Here is a 17,082-nt window from a genome sequence, read left to right as displayed (position 1 = left end):
TGGCAATACTATTCTTTATTTTCTTTTTGAAGGAGAAGCATGCTTTTTACAGCACCTGTAAACAAGTCAGTGAAGTATACTGTTCTGAGTTTCCCCATAAATATATATTATTTTTTTTTTTTTTGGAATGTTAGAATACCACAACACCAACTGCATTACACAATAGTTACTGAAGGCAAGTTAGGCTATAACAAGGGTAAAATTTTATGGCTAAAAATATTCATAGCAGCAACTTTTAAAAAGATGATTTTATTAAATCAAGTCATTGCACTTGGTCATTTTATTGCTACAGCAATACAAGGCTATTACATTTTAACACTTCTCATTGCTGATTTGAACTGATTGTCTCATTCTGTTCATACATTTCAAGTTTAAATGCAAGCATAAAATGTTTACCAATACATCCAGAGAGCACTTGGGTTGTTGTTGTTTTTTCTGTGATCACAGTAAGAAGCATAAAAAGAGAATCCTCTGTTACACCAGGCCCATTCTCTCTTCCTATCTTCAGACTTAGATTTTGTAGAGAGGTAACAGCTTTATAGTATGACCGAAGCCTAGTGGTCGCATACATACACACAGTACATCTAATATTAAAATATAATTTTGAAAATTAGTAATATGATGTGTTTCAAAGAATAGCAAACCTGAACAACACATTCACTAACAGTCTGGCAATGACAGACGCCAAGCAGTTCACCTCTGCTCTGTCATTTATACTCACTCATTATTAAAAAAAAAGAGAAAGATTTGTCCCCAAGTAAAAGCTATTATTATTACACAGCATCTTGTGATGTGAACTTTACAGGAATTAATAAAATTCCTATATCAAGAGCAAATACTGGTGAATTGCTAGATTAAAATAATCGTTTTTCCCTTTGAATTTGTTGGGTTTTCTTTACTATTTGGTCAAGGGCAGGAAAACAGATATGGTACTTAATTATTTTTCAATTCTAACTGAGGCAAACAAACACTTTAAACTTAAATGTCTTTCTGCACTCATGACCATCTTGATCTTACGCACTGGTGAGAAAATAACCAACAAAAACTTTAACAACAGCCTCAAATCCTCTGGAAACTTCCCCTGCCCTATTATTAGGGTGGGGAGGAGTCCCTTCATAAGACTTTACAGTCATCAAACTGAAGGATGATTTCCAGAATACTCTTTTTATTTCTACCTAAGGACCTTCATATTAAAAGAAAATTAGATACAATTTATTTAAGAAGAAGGAAATCATTCATTTAACAAGTCATTTAAAAACATTAGACAAGGAATAAACAATTTTGTTCAGTAGTGACCTCATCAGAAGAGCCTAAGGACTTCAAAAAGTTAAAATGTATTCACTCAATACACAATCAGATTTCCCCCAAAGCACTAAAGTTGTGGATCTAACATCAAGTAATTATGTATTAGAGTTTCTATCATTTTCTATTTCATGTTTCTTTTATTGGAGACAACATGACAAAATTTCATTAACACAAGATTTCAGTATTTTAAGACTAAAACTTAAAGGAAAAATATTGGTTTGGGGGTTTGAACAATACAAAATAGAAGCATGATAGATGGTACTTAAAATCTGAAAGTCATTTGCTATAACAAAGCTTAAAGTCTAATCATTTTGCAAAAAAAAATCAAATTTTTACTTTTAATATAAACTCACATATGTTGAGACATTTTATCTGTAGGTAACATTTTAAAATGTTCATAAGTGATTCCGAAGAATCTGGTCTTCATCCATTTTGTGAAAATCCATTTTGAAAATGGCCAACTATATTTGGTTTTAAATAAGCTTTATGATCTACTAGACACTCTTTTTAAAGTTGGTACCTAAATGATAGCCCAAAACATCTCCACCGGTTAGCTTAGTCTAGCAGGTAAATTTCACAATGCAAAACCTGAGTATATACATAATGATAGCATGTCAAAGTATGAAACTGCACACTGAAGTTCTGAAAGTTCCGGAGTTTTGTTTTCTACATTTCGGTTATTAAAAATCAGAGGCAGGGGCATGAAAAATTAAATCACAAGATCATGAAATGAGTTAATATTTGAGCCCGTAAAACAAGCAGAGAAGTACAGCAATAAGGCTGGTGTTTGCATATTATATGTGCTGTTGCTTATAGGCACAAGTTAAGGGTTAAACTGACATTTTTAGTTCCTTAGACCTCACATGAGCTTAGAATATAGCTCATATTTTCCCCAAATATTTAACAATCTGATACATTTTAACTAAATTCCTTTTATGAATCCTATAGTGCAAGCAATATAAAATATTCCCAAAGTTGAAGAAGTTATTTTGATTATTTCATTAGTTATTACTATATGCATGGGTGAGTAATCTGGTTTGTAGCTAGGAAACTCCTATTTCATCACCCAGAGTACAAACAGCACTGCAAACAGGCACAACAGTGTAATCCTGGGTTAAGAAGCTAAACATAAAAAATATATATATACAAAGTTTATATCCCTTATGTTTTATGGGAAAAGTAGTGGCTACAGTTACTATAAAGCTAAACTGTCCCTCTCAAATGACATATTTTACAGATTATTTGAAAAGATACCACCATATTTATAGCATAGATCTCTTTAAAAATAATACTACAATTTTGATTAAAAAAAAAACTATTGTGAACTTTCTTTCCTTTTTATACAGATTCAGTAGTATTTTCAAGCAAACTAAACAACAAAGTTTGCAATCCCAGCACATAAGAAATAAGGCCTCTTTTTTCTTTTTTCGTATTGGCAAAACAAAATATATAAAAAAATTCACCCTCCCACCTACAACTTTTCTATAGATATAATATACTATATTCATATAGTATATGAGTTCATATACTCATATTCTTTATCACAACATCAGTATTTGTCATTTCAGTTGAAGTTCATAGTGTTGCTTCTAAATCCCTGGAACATCGAGAACACTGGGGTGCACGTCACCTCAGGAAGACAGGAATGCTTTTTTCAGCTTCTCTATTTCCACCTAAAATACAAGACATAAATTGAGCAACAGACAAAAGTCTTTAGTAAGGTGAGTTTATTTTATCCTAAGTTGAGAAGATCTGATCATAATTTCAAGCCTCCAGATTTTGGTTTCCAATCTAAAATCCAATTTCCAATGGTGTGATAAATACTTAAAAGGTTCAACAGAAGAAAATGTCACAATGCAAGTTCCTTAGTGGTAGGTGACAACAACAAAAAAAGTATCTACAGCTGCTTCTGTAGAGAACAATGTTAAATAATGTGAGTATTTGAAGATCTCTAAGAAAATCTTTAGCCCTGCAAAGAACAAGAGCATCCTTGAAACCAAAGAAATATACTCGTACCTGTAATTACACAAAGTAGGCAGTACAGATTTTTGCCCCCCACCCCCCAAAAAGCAGTACCAGTTTAGTTCTATGTTTTTCACTTACTGCTTAAATCATATTAGTAAATCACTTAACCTCACTTGGTCTCAACTTCCTCAACTGTAAACAAGTATGTTCTAGATTAAGTTGCCTTTGAAGCCCAGGAATATATATAAAATTCAGACAATGGGTTATAAATATTTCCACCATTAGGTAGAAGACATTCTTCACTTAACAGAAATTCATGATTTAAGACACTGAGGAAAAAAGTTAGAAAATTCACAAAATTTTCACAATAACTCTAGGGTTGTTTTTAATTTTGACATAATAGAAATAATGAAGTTGAGCTGAAAAGAGATTAAATACCACACTTGTGATTCTGTGCAGAACTTGTACTGGTAAAGTCTAAGGCTTTAAAAGCCACAGTTTTTGTACTCTCTTCCCAATTATATCCCCTTCATGGATCACAGCCTTGTTGTGGAGAAGGGACTTGTATAACTCAATGAAGCTATGAGCCATGCCACGCAGGGCCACCCAGGACAGATAGGTCACAGTGGAGATATTTTGATCATCTTTGACCATTCACTGCATGTAGAAACATTTAGGGCTTACCTTCTCCTTATAACATCATTCCTCTCTACCATCATCCCCTTCCTTGATAAGGCATACAAATAATGCATGTTATGGCTAACTTCTGACAAATAGTTCATTACTAAATGATGAGCATTTTGCAACTGTCAGAAAGCATAATTTCGATAAGCTCACCATCTCCTAAGGGATCCTAACCATTCAAGAACAGTTTGCTTATTCCAGGATATTTCCTGGTATTATTCTTTGACTAAGACGATTATTAGCTAAACATGTTAGCAACATTGGATTGAGACAAAATACCCTCAATCTTCAGCTAGAGTTTCTCTTTTAGCATGTTTATGTTCATCGTTCATCACTAGTTTTTTGTATGACTCCGCAGTATAATTTAATACTATCTGATGTTAATGTTAGGGCTTCCCTGGTACTCAGTGGTAAAGAATCTGCCTGCCTATCTATGCAGGAGACGTGGGTTCAATCCTTGGGTCCGGAAGATCCGCTGGAGAAGGAAATGGCAACCCACTCCAGTATTCTTGCCTGGGAAATCCCACCAACAGAGGAGCCTGCCAGGCTACAGTCCATGGGGTCACAAAAGAATCGGACATAACTTAGCAACTGAACAACAACAACAAATGTTAATGCTATAGTAACTCAAAGTATTATTTTTAATTTGGAGGTAAATATAGTTTCTCCTTTAAAACTATGATCCTAAAACTCTATTGCCTTTATTAAGTATACTTTTGCAAATACAAGGGTCAAATTTTTCCCATTTAAAAAAAATTTATAACACGGGTCAGCAAGAAGCTAAATAACAGCCGATTTTCCTGGGAAACAAAAATTAGATGAAATTCTTCAAAATAAGAAACAAATAATTCATTTGACTTCTCATAATTTTTATGAAAAATTAAATAATATATACAAATTTAGCATTATTAGTTCCTCTTTCTAACATTAATACCTATTTCCATATATTAATATTGCTATGTATAAAAATAAAAGGAACAAAAGTCAAGAAACATTCAAAAAATTTTTTCCAATGTCTACCATGCTTTACACTGGGAACTTAACACACATTTAGAAGATAATATGTATCTCCTACCATTTATTAGTGTGAAAAAAATTTGTCAGCAATCTAATATGTATACAGCACTGTACTAAAAAGCTATGGGCAAAGATGAAACAAAAAAAGATCCCACCTCCAACAGTATAGAAATGGGCAAAGTAAGTATATAACATAAATAGCAATAAGATAGAAAATTATTACTTATTCATCTCCTATAAAACTAAACATGAATTTGAAATAAGAAAAACTGCTTTTAATCAGAAGACTGGTGGCCAACTCAATGAATGTCATTGTTTGAGCAGGGCCTTGAGAATCTACAGAACTTGGGCACGAGAAGATGAGACAAAAGGGAAACCCATACAGTAGGAGCAAAAATTCAGACCAGGGACCTTCCTGGTAGTCCAGTGGTTAAGACTCTGCATCTCCACTGCACAGAAGTAAGGGTTCACTCCCTGGTCAGGGAACTAAGATCCCACACACCACACAGCATGGCCAAAAATAATAACAATAATAATCCAGGCAAATCAACTGTAAGGGACAATTGGGGATAAGAGGGAAGTGAGAAAAGAAAGACAAACCAGGATTGGGACATAAAAGACTTCATACACCAAGTCAATAAGCTTGAACTTCATTCAGCAAGTAACAGGAAGTTCTCAAAAGCACCGAGTGAGGACAGCCAAGGTAAGAATGAGAGAGAGAAACTGAATGGAAAATGAGAGCATGAGAAATGGACAGAAATATCGGGGATAGAGAAAAAGGTTCGGGAGTAAAGCCAGGAGACCTGAAAACTGAGTGGAATTAGAAAAGACAGGAGTCCCACGTCTGCATGACTAGAAGGGAAACAAACTTTCAACACAAACAGAAAATCAGAATCTGAATAGAAGGTATTACGGGTAACATGCTAAGTGAACATTCAGGAAGACGACCAGCTGGAAACACAAGAGAGAAGCTGGGAAAAGAAGAACTTGACTTCAGTGGAAGATGCACCACAGCTCATCGCCGTCTCCTGGGCACAGGGGAGCACCGTGGATACACGGAGAGGAGGGCTGAGGAGACACTGCAGGAGCACCTCACGTAGGTGAGGAGGGATGAGAAGTCGGACAGAGAATGCAGGGTCACAGAAACCAGAACACACTTTGAAAAGGAGAAACGTGAAGTGCTGGAGAAACTGAAGAGAAGAGGAGTTGTCATTAGAAAGCCAAAATGCAAAGGGTTGAGGACTGAATTAAAAGTGAAGAATCAGTGACTGCAAATGTATGCTTTTCTTGTGCTTTTGCTGGTCTTGGAACAAATGAATCACGAATGAAAAGAGAAAACTATAGATCAAGAGGGTAGCAAGACCTAAAGGGGGGCTTTTTATTTTTGAATAAAGAGGAAAATTGAGTATTTTCAGGCAAAGAAAGCAGAGTACCAATAAAGGGTACCTGTCAGATAAAAAGAATAAAAATGGAGTTTTGATAATCTGCCAAATACCTTCATGTATATTATCTCAACAAGTAAAGCTAAACCAGGTAAGTGACTTCCTCATTCAAGCTGTGAAACTTAATACCTAAGAGCAAAGGTTCTGGAGTCTGGCTGCTTCTGTTAAAAAATGTTAGCTCCACTGCTGACTTAATCATTCTAAACCCTAGTTTCCTCACTCTTAAAATAGGAACAATGATGCTTACAAGTTATTATGTGTCCAATGAGACAATGTTCAGGAAGTGCTAAGTCTGACATATGCACAGTTCTGAACTGAAAGTCACAAGGCTACGTCAGAAGAGGAGCTCAAGTTTTTTTTTAACAAGTTCCATGTTTGCTGTTCCACAGTGAGAACAAAAGGAAACAGGGTAAATAAGAAGGTAAGGTAAAATAGGGAGGAGTATGCAAGACTTAACTACAAACTGGGAAGAGCCTCTTAAGGAGGAAACACCTGTTATGCAGGAAAAAAAACTCAAACACACAAAAAACACAAATGAAGACAGAAGTCAGTGAGGATGGGAAAAAAGGAAGATAAATAAGTGAAACTGTCAGTCATCAGCAGAGTGAAGATGATGACATGTTAGCTGTAAAGCAAAATTAATTCAGTGAGAAATCGAAGTCAGCAAATCTAAAGCCATTTCATTGCCATTACCACTACCCCTGCCCCCAAGCAAAAAAAGGAAAAACAAGTTTAACTGTGAAGAAAACTACAGGTCAAGAGAGAAACAGAGTGCAAAAGATCTAGAACTAGACACTTTTAAGAGACAAGAAGGATGTCTGCTTTATTTAGGAGTGTATCCCCTGTGCCTCACGCCGCCAAGAGTGAACACTCAAAAACATTTGCTGAATGAATGAATGGAATGCGGCAGGGAGTCAGCAAGAGATTAATTAAATGGTGACCCATGGTAGGGAGTGTCCAACCAAAGCAGGATAGCATAATTTGTGGTGGAACCAATCGCCCAGTTGGGTTGGAAAAAAACATGTCTAGTTTATGCTGACTACAATCTCAATGCTGGAAGAGATGAATTACCTCTAGATTACTTCTCATTTCCTTCTCTTCTTCCAAATCTTTTCGTAGTTTATCCAGTTCTTTCCTAAAAACAAAGTTATTTATTGCTGTTAAGTCTTTCGATTAATAAATGTACTTGAGTAAGGCAAACAAATCTGTTGGCTGATATCCCAGAACATAGGAAAAATTTTGCAAAGGAAACAACCATGTTGATTAGAAAAACCTCAAATTCTCTGGATGAAACAATTCAAACTGACAGTTAAAAACACAGCAAAAGGAGGGAAAACCTGAGAGAACAAATTTTTAAGTGAATACAGGTAATTTTCCATATTCAGTTATCATCCATTTCCAAGAGAGGACACACAGCTCAAATAAGGTGGTAAAATGAATGTCAAAATATGTCACGGGGCAAAACAAATTATAGTTTTTAATATAATAAACCTGAACTTTACATATATCTTTCTCTTTTTTTTTTTTTTAGTTCTACCACTTTATTGCTACCAACCCATTTCCCTCCACCCTTGTGCACACATGCTCAGTCATGTAATCCCATGGACTTCAGCCCGCCAGACTCCTCTGTCCATGGACTTTTCCAGGCAATAATACTGGAGTGGGTTGCCATTTCCTTCTCCATATCTTTCTCTTTTTTAAAATAAATATTACATTAAAATCCAAAATTCAAACCAATAACAAAAAGCTTCAGCCAGCAATTCCTCTCCTATAACTCATGTTTTCATTTTTCTAGGCTTCTGTCTTTTTATGTAGTCATTTTTCCTTCGATTTCATTTTCCAAGAGGAATTCAAGACTTTTAAAATAGTCTTTGGAAAGACTTCTAAAAGATCTGATATATACACTTTAAACTATAGGTCATTAGTATTTTTATTCATTCTACAGCTTATTTAAGAGCATCCACAGGCAATCTGTACATGTATTTCTTAGTTCTTAACAGCACACTTGGCATAAAAAAATGTAAGATGGCCCAACCCATTTATTTTATAAATACCCAACTCAACCCTAGCAAAAAGTGATCAAAGTCCTCTGAGAAGAAAACCAAATATACATGCAGACATATCCCAGATCCAAAATAAGATGAATCTTATTTGCTAAACTTTTAAGACTAATTAACCCCTGTGTTTGACATTTCTAGCCTCAAATTATATTTTTCAGGTTTATCTATACTATAACACGTATTACTACTTCACTTCTTTTTATGGCTGTAGTCAGGTATCCCACTGTATGGCTGGACCACACGCTGTTTCCTCATTCATCAACTGATGGACATTTAGGTTGTTTGCACTTTTTGGCTATTATGAATAACACTACATACGATTTTTGTACAAGTTTGTGTTTGAACACTTGTCTTCAATTCTCTTGGACAGCATTATACCTTGGAGAGGAATTGCTGGATCATATGGGAACATGACAGTTAACTTTCTGAGTAACTGTCAGGCTGTTTCCCAGAGTGGCTGTACCATTTTACATGCCCACTCGCAATGCATGAGGATCCCAATTTCCCACACCCTTGCAAACGCCTGTTATCGCTCATAGTTCCTATTGGGCCATCTGAGTGGCATGAGATGGTATCTCACTGCGGCTGTGAGGTGCGTGTGCCGACGGCCAGCGGTGCTGAGCATCCTGTCGTGCGCCTAGCGGCCACTTCTCTGTGACCAAACTGCTGGAACCCAGTCTGATCGAGCTACTACTTCCTGCTTCCACTGGTTTGCCTTTTTCATAATCAGGCTAGGTTTTCTTATTCAAGCTTTACAATTCCTAATTGGAATAATCAGAATTAGTAACTGAGTCTCTAATTATTCTGTTTTCTAATTCAAGCTTTTTGCCAAGAGGAGAGACACTATTAAATTTCTTTGCAAACAAACTTGCTCATACTAGAAACTTCTTTACCTGATATAATTTGGAAGGACTCTTTACACATGTGTTAAGTAGTACTCAAAGAACACAAGGGCTACTTACCCATGGTCCTTTTTCAGTGCTTCCACAACACACAGCAATTCAACAATCTGAGCTTTAAGTTCATCCAAGGAATTTTCTGCTTCTACCTTAGCTTTGATTTCTAATGGAGTTAGAAAAGTAGCTGTATTTGGTTTAGAAGTACTTGAAGGTGTTGGAAGGTGCACAGGCGGCTGAAAACATAATAAACAAAATTTTTATTTTATCTGTATTTCTATTTAATAAGTTCAAAAGTTTTTTTTTTTTTAACTACAAGGAGATAAATAACTGAAGTAATACTTCCAAGATAAATGATAAACTTGAAAATCCAAAAAAGCAGCCTGATGTTCACAACTGCTAAAAAACCACTAAATGACCAAAGAATAAACCTGTAATTACTAAGGGTTTTTCTGAGAAATGTCAAAGGTTTCATTTAAGAAAAAAATCCATCAGATTTATCTTATGGTTGCCGAGTGGAGCATCTAGAAGCAAGAATATAAAGGCATTATTAAGGTACTACTTTGATCCTTCCTATTAAACAGTTACTGTTTAGAATATCCAAAGAGCACAAATGAAAAGCAACTACAAAGAATGCAAAAAAACATGCAGTAAGCCCAAAGAGGCATTAAAATGAATCCATGGCCTGATACCCTTTTCCTATTTCATTTAGGTAACACCAGGTATTGATAAAATTTCAACAGACTGCTGTCAGCTGAGAGAATCAGATTAAGTTTATCTGATAATCTGAATGACAGTCAGATGCCCTGCAATGAATGTGAGGAACAGGAATAATCTTCACAAACATAAGATGTGTGCCAGTTGTTGTAATACTATCTTAAATTAAGTGGCAATGGTCTAGAAAGGGCCCTCAACACCATGTAACAGATGGAAGAATCCAAGTTATTCTACTATCATCCCCGTGTGCATTCAGTGCTTATTATGGTGTCAAGCTCACTATGATGTAAGGAGTAAAGAACTGTTGGCTTCTGCCCAACAGGGCATGTTTTAATGGGAAATGAAACAAATGTATAGATCTATGCCTTAAAAATTATGAAACATGTAGCATTTGTGCTACTCATTTAAAATAATGTAACCCTCCTAAAAAGAGATCTACAGAGAATAATGCAACTTCAATTTAACAGTAATCATTTTATTTAGTTTTAGTAGGCATTATTTCTTGGCTTAAGAAATAATCCTTCCTGACAGACATTTTTAAACCCCATAATTCTGATGTTCACAAAGAACACTACAAATTATACAAATCTTATGCCACAATGCACCTCACCTTTGGAGAGTAGCAAGAATCCTTCTTGTGTTCAGATGGCTTTAGGTTGGCACTGTCATCTTCTTTTGGTAACTTCAAGGTTTTTTCTGGGCTGTGAGTTGGCTAAATGATTTTTTTTTTTTTTTTTAAATCAAGAAACAGAAAACACCAAAGAAAGAAAAGGTAGTAGGCATCTGGATAATAAAGTAAGCAACTTTTATCACTGTTTTCAGCAGCTGCTGTTCCAGGTATCCTGTTGTTGTTAACAGGAAGTTACATAATTTCATGCTGAATAACATAGTTGCATAACGTAAGCATGGAAAAACAGCTTGTCTATTAACAACAAAAATTTTCTCTACTTACGTTAACTTAAAGAATGCTTTAGAGGTAATACATTAACACTTAAAGTACCACCAGTATCCCAGGCGATGTACAGAAAGAATAAAAAGAAGCTATGGGGGTGGGGAATGCTCTCACTTTTCCTGAAGTGAACACGTACCGCGCAATTCTAACGACTGCTGTCGGACAAGTAGATCACACAGGTCCCCTGTCTCTTTTCGACACTGCTCTATGGTTATGGTCTTAGGACAACTCCATTTCTGATTCTGTAATCTTCCATTCCACAACTGTGGAAATGAACAGGTCTCTTTCCCCGTATTTCTTAAAATACAACCCTTGGCCACTTACACATAGCTGTCTTTCTGATTTTTTAAGCTTCAGTGGAACTGTAAATTCCCCCTCTTTCTTATCTTCAGAAGGACTCTGGATTTGCTAAATGGTCTGTGCTTCACAACAGTAAATGTAACTCACAGAATGTCCACCATTGAAGCGGCCAGGCAGTCTTCTTCCAGGCATCTTCGGTCTATTTGCAGTGAGATGTAGTAAGTTTTCTGAGGAAGCTATGTCATCAAAATTTACAAGATCTGGAGAATAAAAGTAAACATATCTATTAAGAGATAACGGCATATTTTAAAAGGTAGAAAAGAATGTTTCTGTATTTTCAACAAACTATAAAATCAGAAAAAGTACCACTAAGACTCACAAGTTGACCTGTGCTTTTCATATGCATTTGGAAAACAACACTCACCCTCAAACACTAACATCCTCTTTACCTGATACATTTTATATATCAACAATATAAAGTTCATGTCTTCAATAGAGACTTAGACCTCAACAAAGTTCTTACTGAAAGATATAAATCTGTACCATAAGCTGTGTGTGTGTTAGTTGCTCAGTCATGTCCGACTCTTTGTGACCCTGTGGACTGTAGCCTGGCAGGCTCCTCAGTCCACGGAATTTTCCAGGCAAGAATACTGGAGTGGATTGCCATTTCCTACTCCAGGGGATCTTCCTGACCCAAGGATTGAATCCAGGTCTCCTGCATTGCCAGCAGATTCTTTACAGTCTGAGCCACCAGGGAAGCCAGTAGTATGAAAAAGCCAGTCTTCCTAAGTTCTTACTTAGAAAAAAAAAATCTACTTCAACTCAGAATTAATTACAACGTATCAAAAAATTAACTCATGGAATGTGTATTAAAGTTCAAGTAATATCCTAATATCAAAATTTAAAAAACTCAATTTTATCTGAAACCCTGCTGCTTTCCAACTACATTTCTTAAAGGTAAAGTGTAATTTAATATATTTTTACACGTATGTGTACAGTATATTGTAGCTGGGCCTCGACCTGTTTATACTTCACTGCACTTCTGTTCAGACAGTATCCATGTGTAGGAATCAGACAACAGTCATAAATCTAAGGCAGATTCAGAGAGCAAGGGAAAAATGCTACATACATCATCCATGTACTTTCCCATCACCAAAGACTGGTTGACCTTTCATTCAGTATCTTGAGTTTGACAAATTTAGGTTAATTTGCAATTCTGAAACAATGGTATATAATACCTTCCCTTTTGCTAGATGGTCCAGAAAACCTTGCTGAAGGAGCTGATCTTTAATTTTGAATCCCAGATATCCATAAGTGGTATAAGAACCCTAAGGTTAATTCCAGACATTTCCACTATTACTAAAATCTCCCTCTGGCCCAGATTCCAAACAAAGAATATTAATCGCAGCCAATATGCCATCACTCATTTCGGCAGCAGGCATCTTTTGCCTTGTCTTCCAAGTATGGAATCATTCTTCATGCTGCCATTGCCTGGAAGTTTAAAATGCTTCCTGTCAAATATTTAGATGCAAATTAAATACAAAGTCAGAGAACTGTTATTTCTTAAAAGAGGTCCAAAGATAGTTATTATTATTGCCCTTAAAACTTAATCAATTTTCATATTCTAAATAATTTAGAGAATTTTTTTTAAAGGGATGGAAGACACAGAGGTAAAACAGGAAGAGGTTACTACTACTTGGCAATATGCATTCTATAACAACTGTAAGTATTTGCTGACCTCTGTTAATTCTTTTCCATCTTCATGTTCTGGGGTTGCTTTATATGTTCTATCTTGGATCTAGTCACTAGGCTAATATATCACAACAGGCAATCTAATATGCTTGGTTTGATTTCTGTCTTTAATTGTTCAGCAAGTGTCCATAAATAATTATAATATACACCAAAGCAAAACAAGAAACACAGTGGCTTTAATGGAAAATGCATTATATAATGTGAGAGATCTTGAGTTTAAATATATAGCTAAATATCTCATTTGTTAATTACTGCATAAACGAAGGAAACAGTATTTTAAAAGGTGTTAAAAATATGCTATAGTTTGAAAGGTTAGAAATTGCTTTTTAAACTGATAAATACATATTGACAACCTACAAAAAAATCTTGAAAAGCACAATCCAGTAATTTTTGCCTATGGAGATTATTTTCAAATGCATATTTAAGCAACATGCAAAAAGAAAAAGAAATAAAAACACAAGATGAAGATAAATGAAATTAAAAAGGTAAATGAAAGTAAGATTTACAAAATTATATATCATGCTCATGTAAAATGCCTTCTATATGGCCCAATTTCGGGCCACAACACCAAGACAAGTAATTTTACTATTCTAATACTCTCTCAGGTCCTCCATTTAAGTCACTGGGTTAGTAAAATGAAATAGTGCACATTTCTGACTCATGATATGCGTGAATGCTTTTAATTTTATCTAAGAGTGGTATCAGTGAATCTATATTTTACACATGGCATAAAAGGCATGACAGTCACTTAACTCCTGCCATCACATGGCCCCTCTGCCTGCCACATACACTTTTACACATTGCCAAGGACACTGAATTTTTTAAAATCAAAATGAAATATAAAATTTGGGAAGAAAATAAACTGACTTTCATGGTTGTCAATTAAAAAAAAACTTTTATCAAAACAATATTTTAAACTAACTAATCAAGAAAAAATTTCCAATATGAATTTTTATTTTAAAATGGAAAACCAAAATGGTTAGAATAGACAGACAAACATGTACACTTTAGTAAAATCACAAAGAAAACTCAATGTGCACCACCTATTTATACTGAATATATTATTTTGATTTCTTTTATAAATTGTCATCTTACCAAAATGGAGAAAGGTAGGATAATTTCCTGACACGTAAGAAGGGAAACATGGCAAACAGGCTAGGAAACAAAATCTGGAAAGAAAAGTCAAGGATAGGAATGTCTAGAAAAAAGACTAAACCAAAAAAATTATTTTACAAAGCAGGAAAAAGGAACAGTCGTAAATGAATAGAACCATTTCATGTTTAGCAGATATTGCAGTTTATCTAAACTTACATTAAGATGTGTATTAGGTTTTAGATTTATTCTTTTGTGTTTCATAAGGAAAAACTATGATTAGTATTAATTTCAACATACATTAAACTAGAAAGAAGCCTTTTTAAAAATTACTCACTTAACACCACAACAATTTCTAAAAGGATGTTTTAGTACTAAAACTAGAGGTCAGAGTAAATAAATCAACATATTAACAACTCATTGATATAGTTGCAACTGAAATTAAACCACCTTGCAGTCAAGTTTTAGTCCTCAGCACATGATAGTAGTTACAATAAGACAGGTAGTTTTAATTCTGGTATAATAGGGAAAAAAAAAAGCCGAATATTATTTTTAAATCTCACCATAAAAATACAACTCAAAATAACACTTAAAATCTCCCACATAAACTAATGAAAATTCACTTGTGCCTTACGTGATACTCTCTATAATGATATTATCAAGGAAATTATTATTAGAAAATAAAAATTTGTAATTACTGCCCTTATTTCCCAGGTAAATTCTGCATTTTGGGATACAATGTTTTCTTTTTGGTTTGAATCCTAGCTTAGATGCAAGTTCACTTTTTAAAGCGTCTACCGCTCAACAGGCAGACATCATATTAGAAAAATCTCACCATAAGTTGAATAAATGTTGAGAAATTAATTTAAACAAAATAGATCAATTATTAAATAGAACTGAAGCGAAAGAACACCATTCTACTTAACAATGATGACTTTCAGATCAAATAATGTATGTATTTCTAATATTTCTTTTAATGCAAGAAGAATTTATCACAGAAAGATAATCAAACAGAATAAAATACTACACTCTAAGAATACTTCAGCAATCGTCCTTTCTCAATGAAATAGCTGTTTCCACTAAATTTTCTATTTGGAAGTTTAAAATATTTATAAACCAATTATACTTTCTGGAAAACTTATTATTTTAGAAATATTGAGACTATGTGAACTTTAAAATTAACCTGTAGTAGCAATAAGGTTATCCTAAACCAATTTTTGATGAAGTGTTGGAAAAAGAGAGGAAAAAAAAAAAAATTAAAACATGCTTTGACAGCTCTGCAATGTACAGTGCTACCTTTTATCATATGAGAATATTTATGAAGAATTTTTTAACAAACTGAAACAAATTAAGTATTCTAGGAATGTTTGTCTTATATGAACAAAAGTCAGACTCCATATTTATACACATGAATATATATGTTTATATATGGCTTTATATATAAGGAAATCAAATTGGAGAGTAGGGAAAGGAATTTACATCCTTAACAGACAAGAGTAGATACATCAGAGATATAAGGGATCATTTGATTGTTAGATAAGTGAGAAAACTGAGAAACATGCCAATTACCTACCAACTAGTAATTTAAAACCCACATTTTTTAACAGCAAATTCTACTATATCATTTCACCTCAAATTATTATTTTACAAAATAATTAAATTCTAAGGAGAGTTTCATGTATGTTTCAGACTTTCTGGAACTTATGTTAAAGGGCGAGTTTCGTGTCATTTAAAAACTTAAAACCTCACACTGAGCCATGTATGTAATTAAATCACATCTCAATGCAAGGCCAAATGTGAGGCTGTATCTGGTAAAGAGCACAGTTCTGTTTTTTTTTAAGGTGCCAACATCTCGAAGAAGAGGTAAAACAAGTACCAGGTACATTTTATACTACAAGTACTAAGAACATGATATTTTAATTTAAATTTAAAAAAGGAAAGAAGAAGCCTCTGATCTGAGGCTTGGCATAAGCCACTTGCTGTCAGCAGCAATGCCTTTTACCTTAGCATACTACTTGTGCCCGAAACACTACTGCAAATATACACCTGCTCAGTAAATATTTGCTACTTAAAATGAACTCAATTTCCAAAGTTTATATTTTCTGAACTTCACAGTGCAATACACCAAAGGCAAAGTGATAGTGGAAGATACAAAGACTGCAGCTTGGAAGTTAACTGTTTGTTTTTTGACCATTTATAAGTCTTAGCACCTCTAAATTACTTATTCATTTCAACAAAAAAGCTAACTAGAAATCAGAACATTTGAAACCCTGTTCCACAAAGCCTCTAATTTTTAATGAAGAATAAATAATGGTTATAGATATAAGACAAGAAATGGGACCAAAAAACAAAGGAAAAAAATAGAACTTTTCAACCACCAGTAGTCACACATGTCAAGGAAATAAAGCTTGGTAGTAATCATATACAGATAAGGTATAGGGGGAAAAGTGAAAAATTTGTTTTAATTTACATAAAATTTTTTTGGTAATTTCTAAGACTGAGGAAATGAAATAGAGCAAATGTTAAAGAATGATACAAAGTAACAAAAAATACAGGCAGGGGGGAAAAAAAGCTCTAAATATTACACTTTCAGCTACCAAGTCAAAGTGAAATCACTCAGTCGTGTCCAACTCTTTGTGACCCCATGGCCTGTAACCTGAAACAGGCTTCTCCGTCCACGGGATTCTCCAGGCAAGAATACTGGAGTGGGTTGCCATTTCAGCTACCAGAGAGACTTTTTATTAAAATCCAGAACTTCTGTGATAAAAAGACTGCAGAAAATGGTGGAAATTCAAAAGATAGTAACAATGGATTTTTGATATCCAGAGTTCGTGTTTAATTTTTTCTTTACTACTGAAACCATATTTCTAGCTACATTTAAAATCAAACAGAAAATAGTA

At 34.4% G+C, this 17,082-nt stretch overlaps 1 protein-coding gene across 3 annotated transcripts in view; it reads right to left on the bottom strand.

The window, feature by feature from the left end:
• LOC122697162 (CD2 associated protein) overlaps positions 1-17,082 on the bottom strand; it is an 84,394-nt gene continuing 67,312 nt past the window's right edge. For all 3 annotated transcript variants that reach the window (XM_043907672.1, XM_043907671.1, XM_043907673.1), the window contains 5 exons: positions 11,486-11,598; positions 10,697-10,798; positions 9,436-9,605; positions 7,485-7,548; positions 1-2,978 (listed from right to left, as the gene is read on the bottom strand). In XM_043907672.1, coding sequence (XP_043763607.1) covers positions 2,937-2,978; positions 7,485-7,548; positions 9,436-9,605; positions 10,697-10,798; positions 11,486-11,598 — 491 coding nt within the window. In that variant the 3' untranslated portion in view covers positions 1-2,936. The remainder of the gene's footprint in view (positions 2,979-7,484; positions 7,549-9,435; positions 9,606-10,696; positions 10,799-11,485; positions 11,599-17,082) is intronic.

This window comes from Cervus elaphus, chromosome 7 (assembly GCF_910594005.1).
Source record: "Cervus elaphus chromosome 7, mCerEla1.1, whole genome shotgun sequence".
Lineage (NCBI taxonomy): Eukaryota > Metazoa > Chordata > Mammalia > Artiodactyla > Cervidae > Cervus > Cervus elaphus.
The sequence above is the reverse complement of the archived record's forward strand: the minus strand, read 5'-3'. Positions and strand labels throughout refer to the sequence as shown.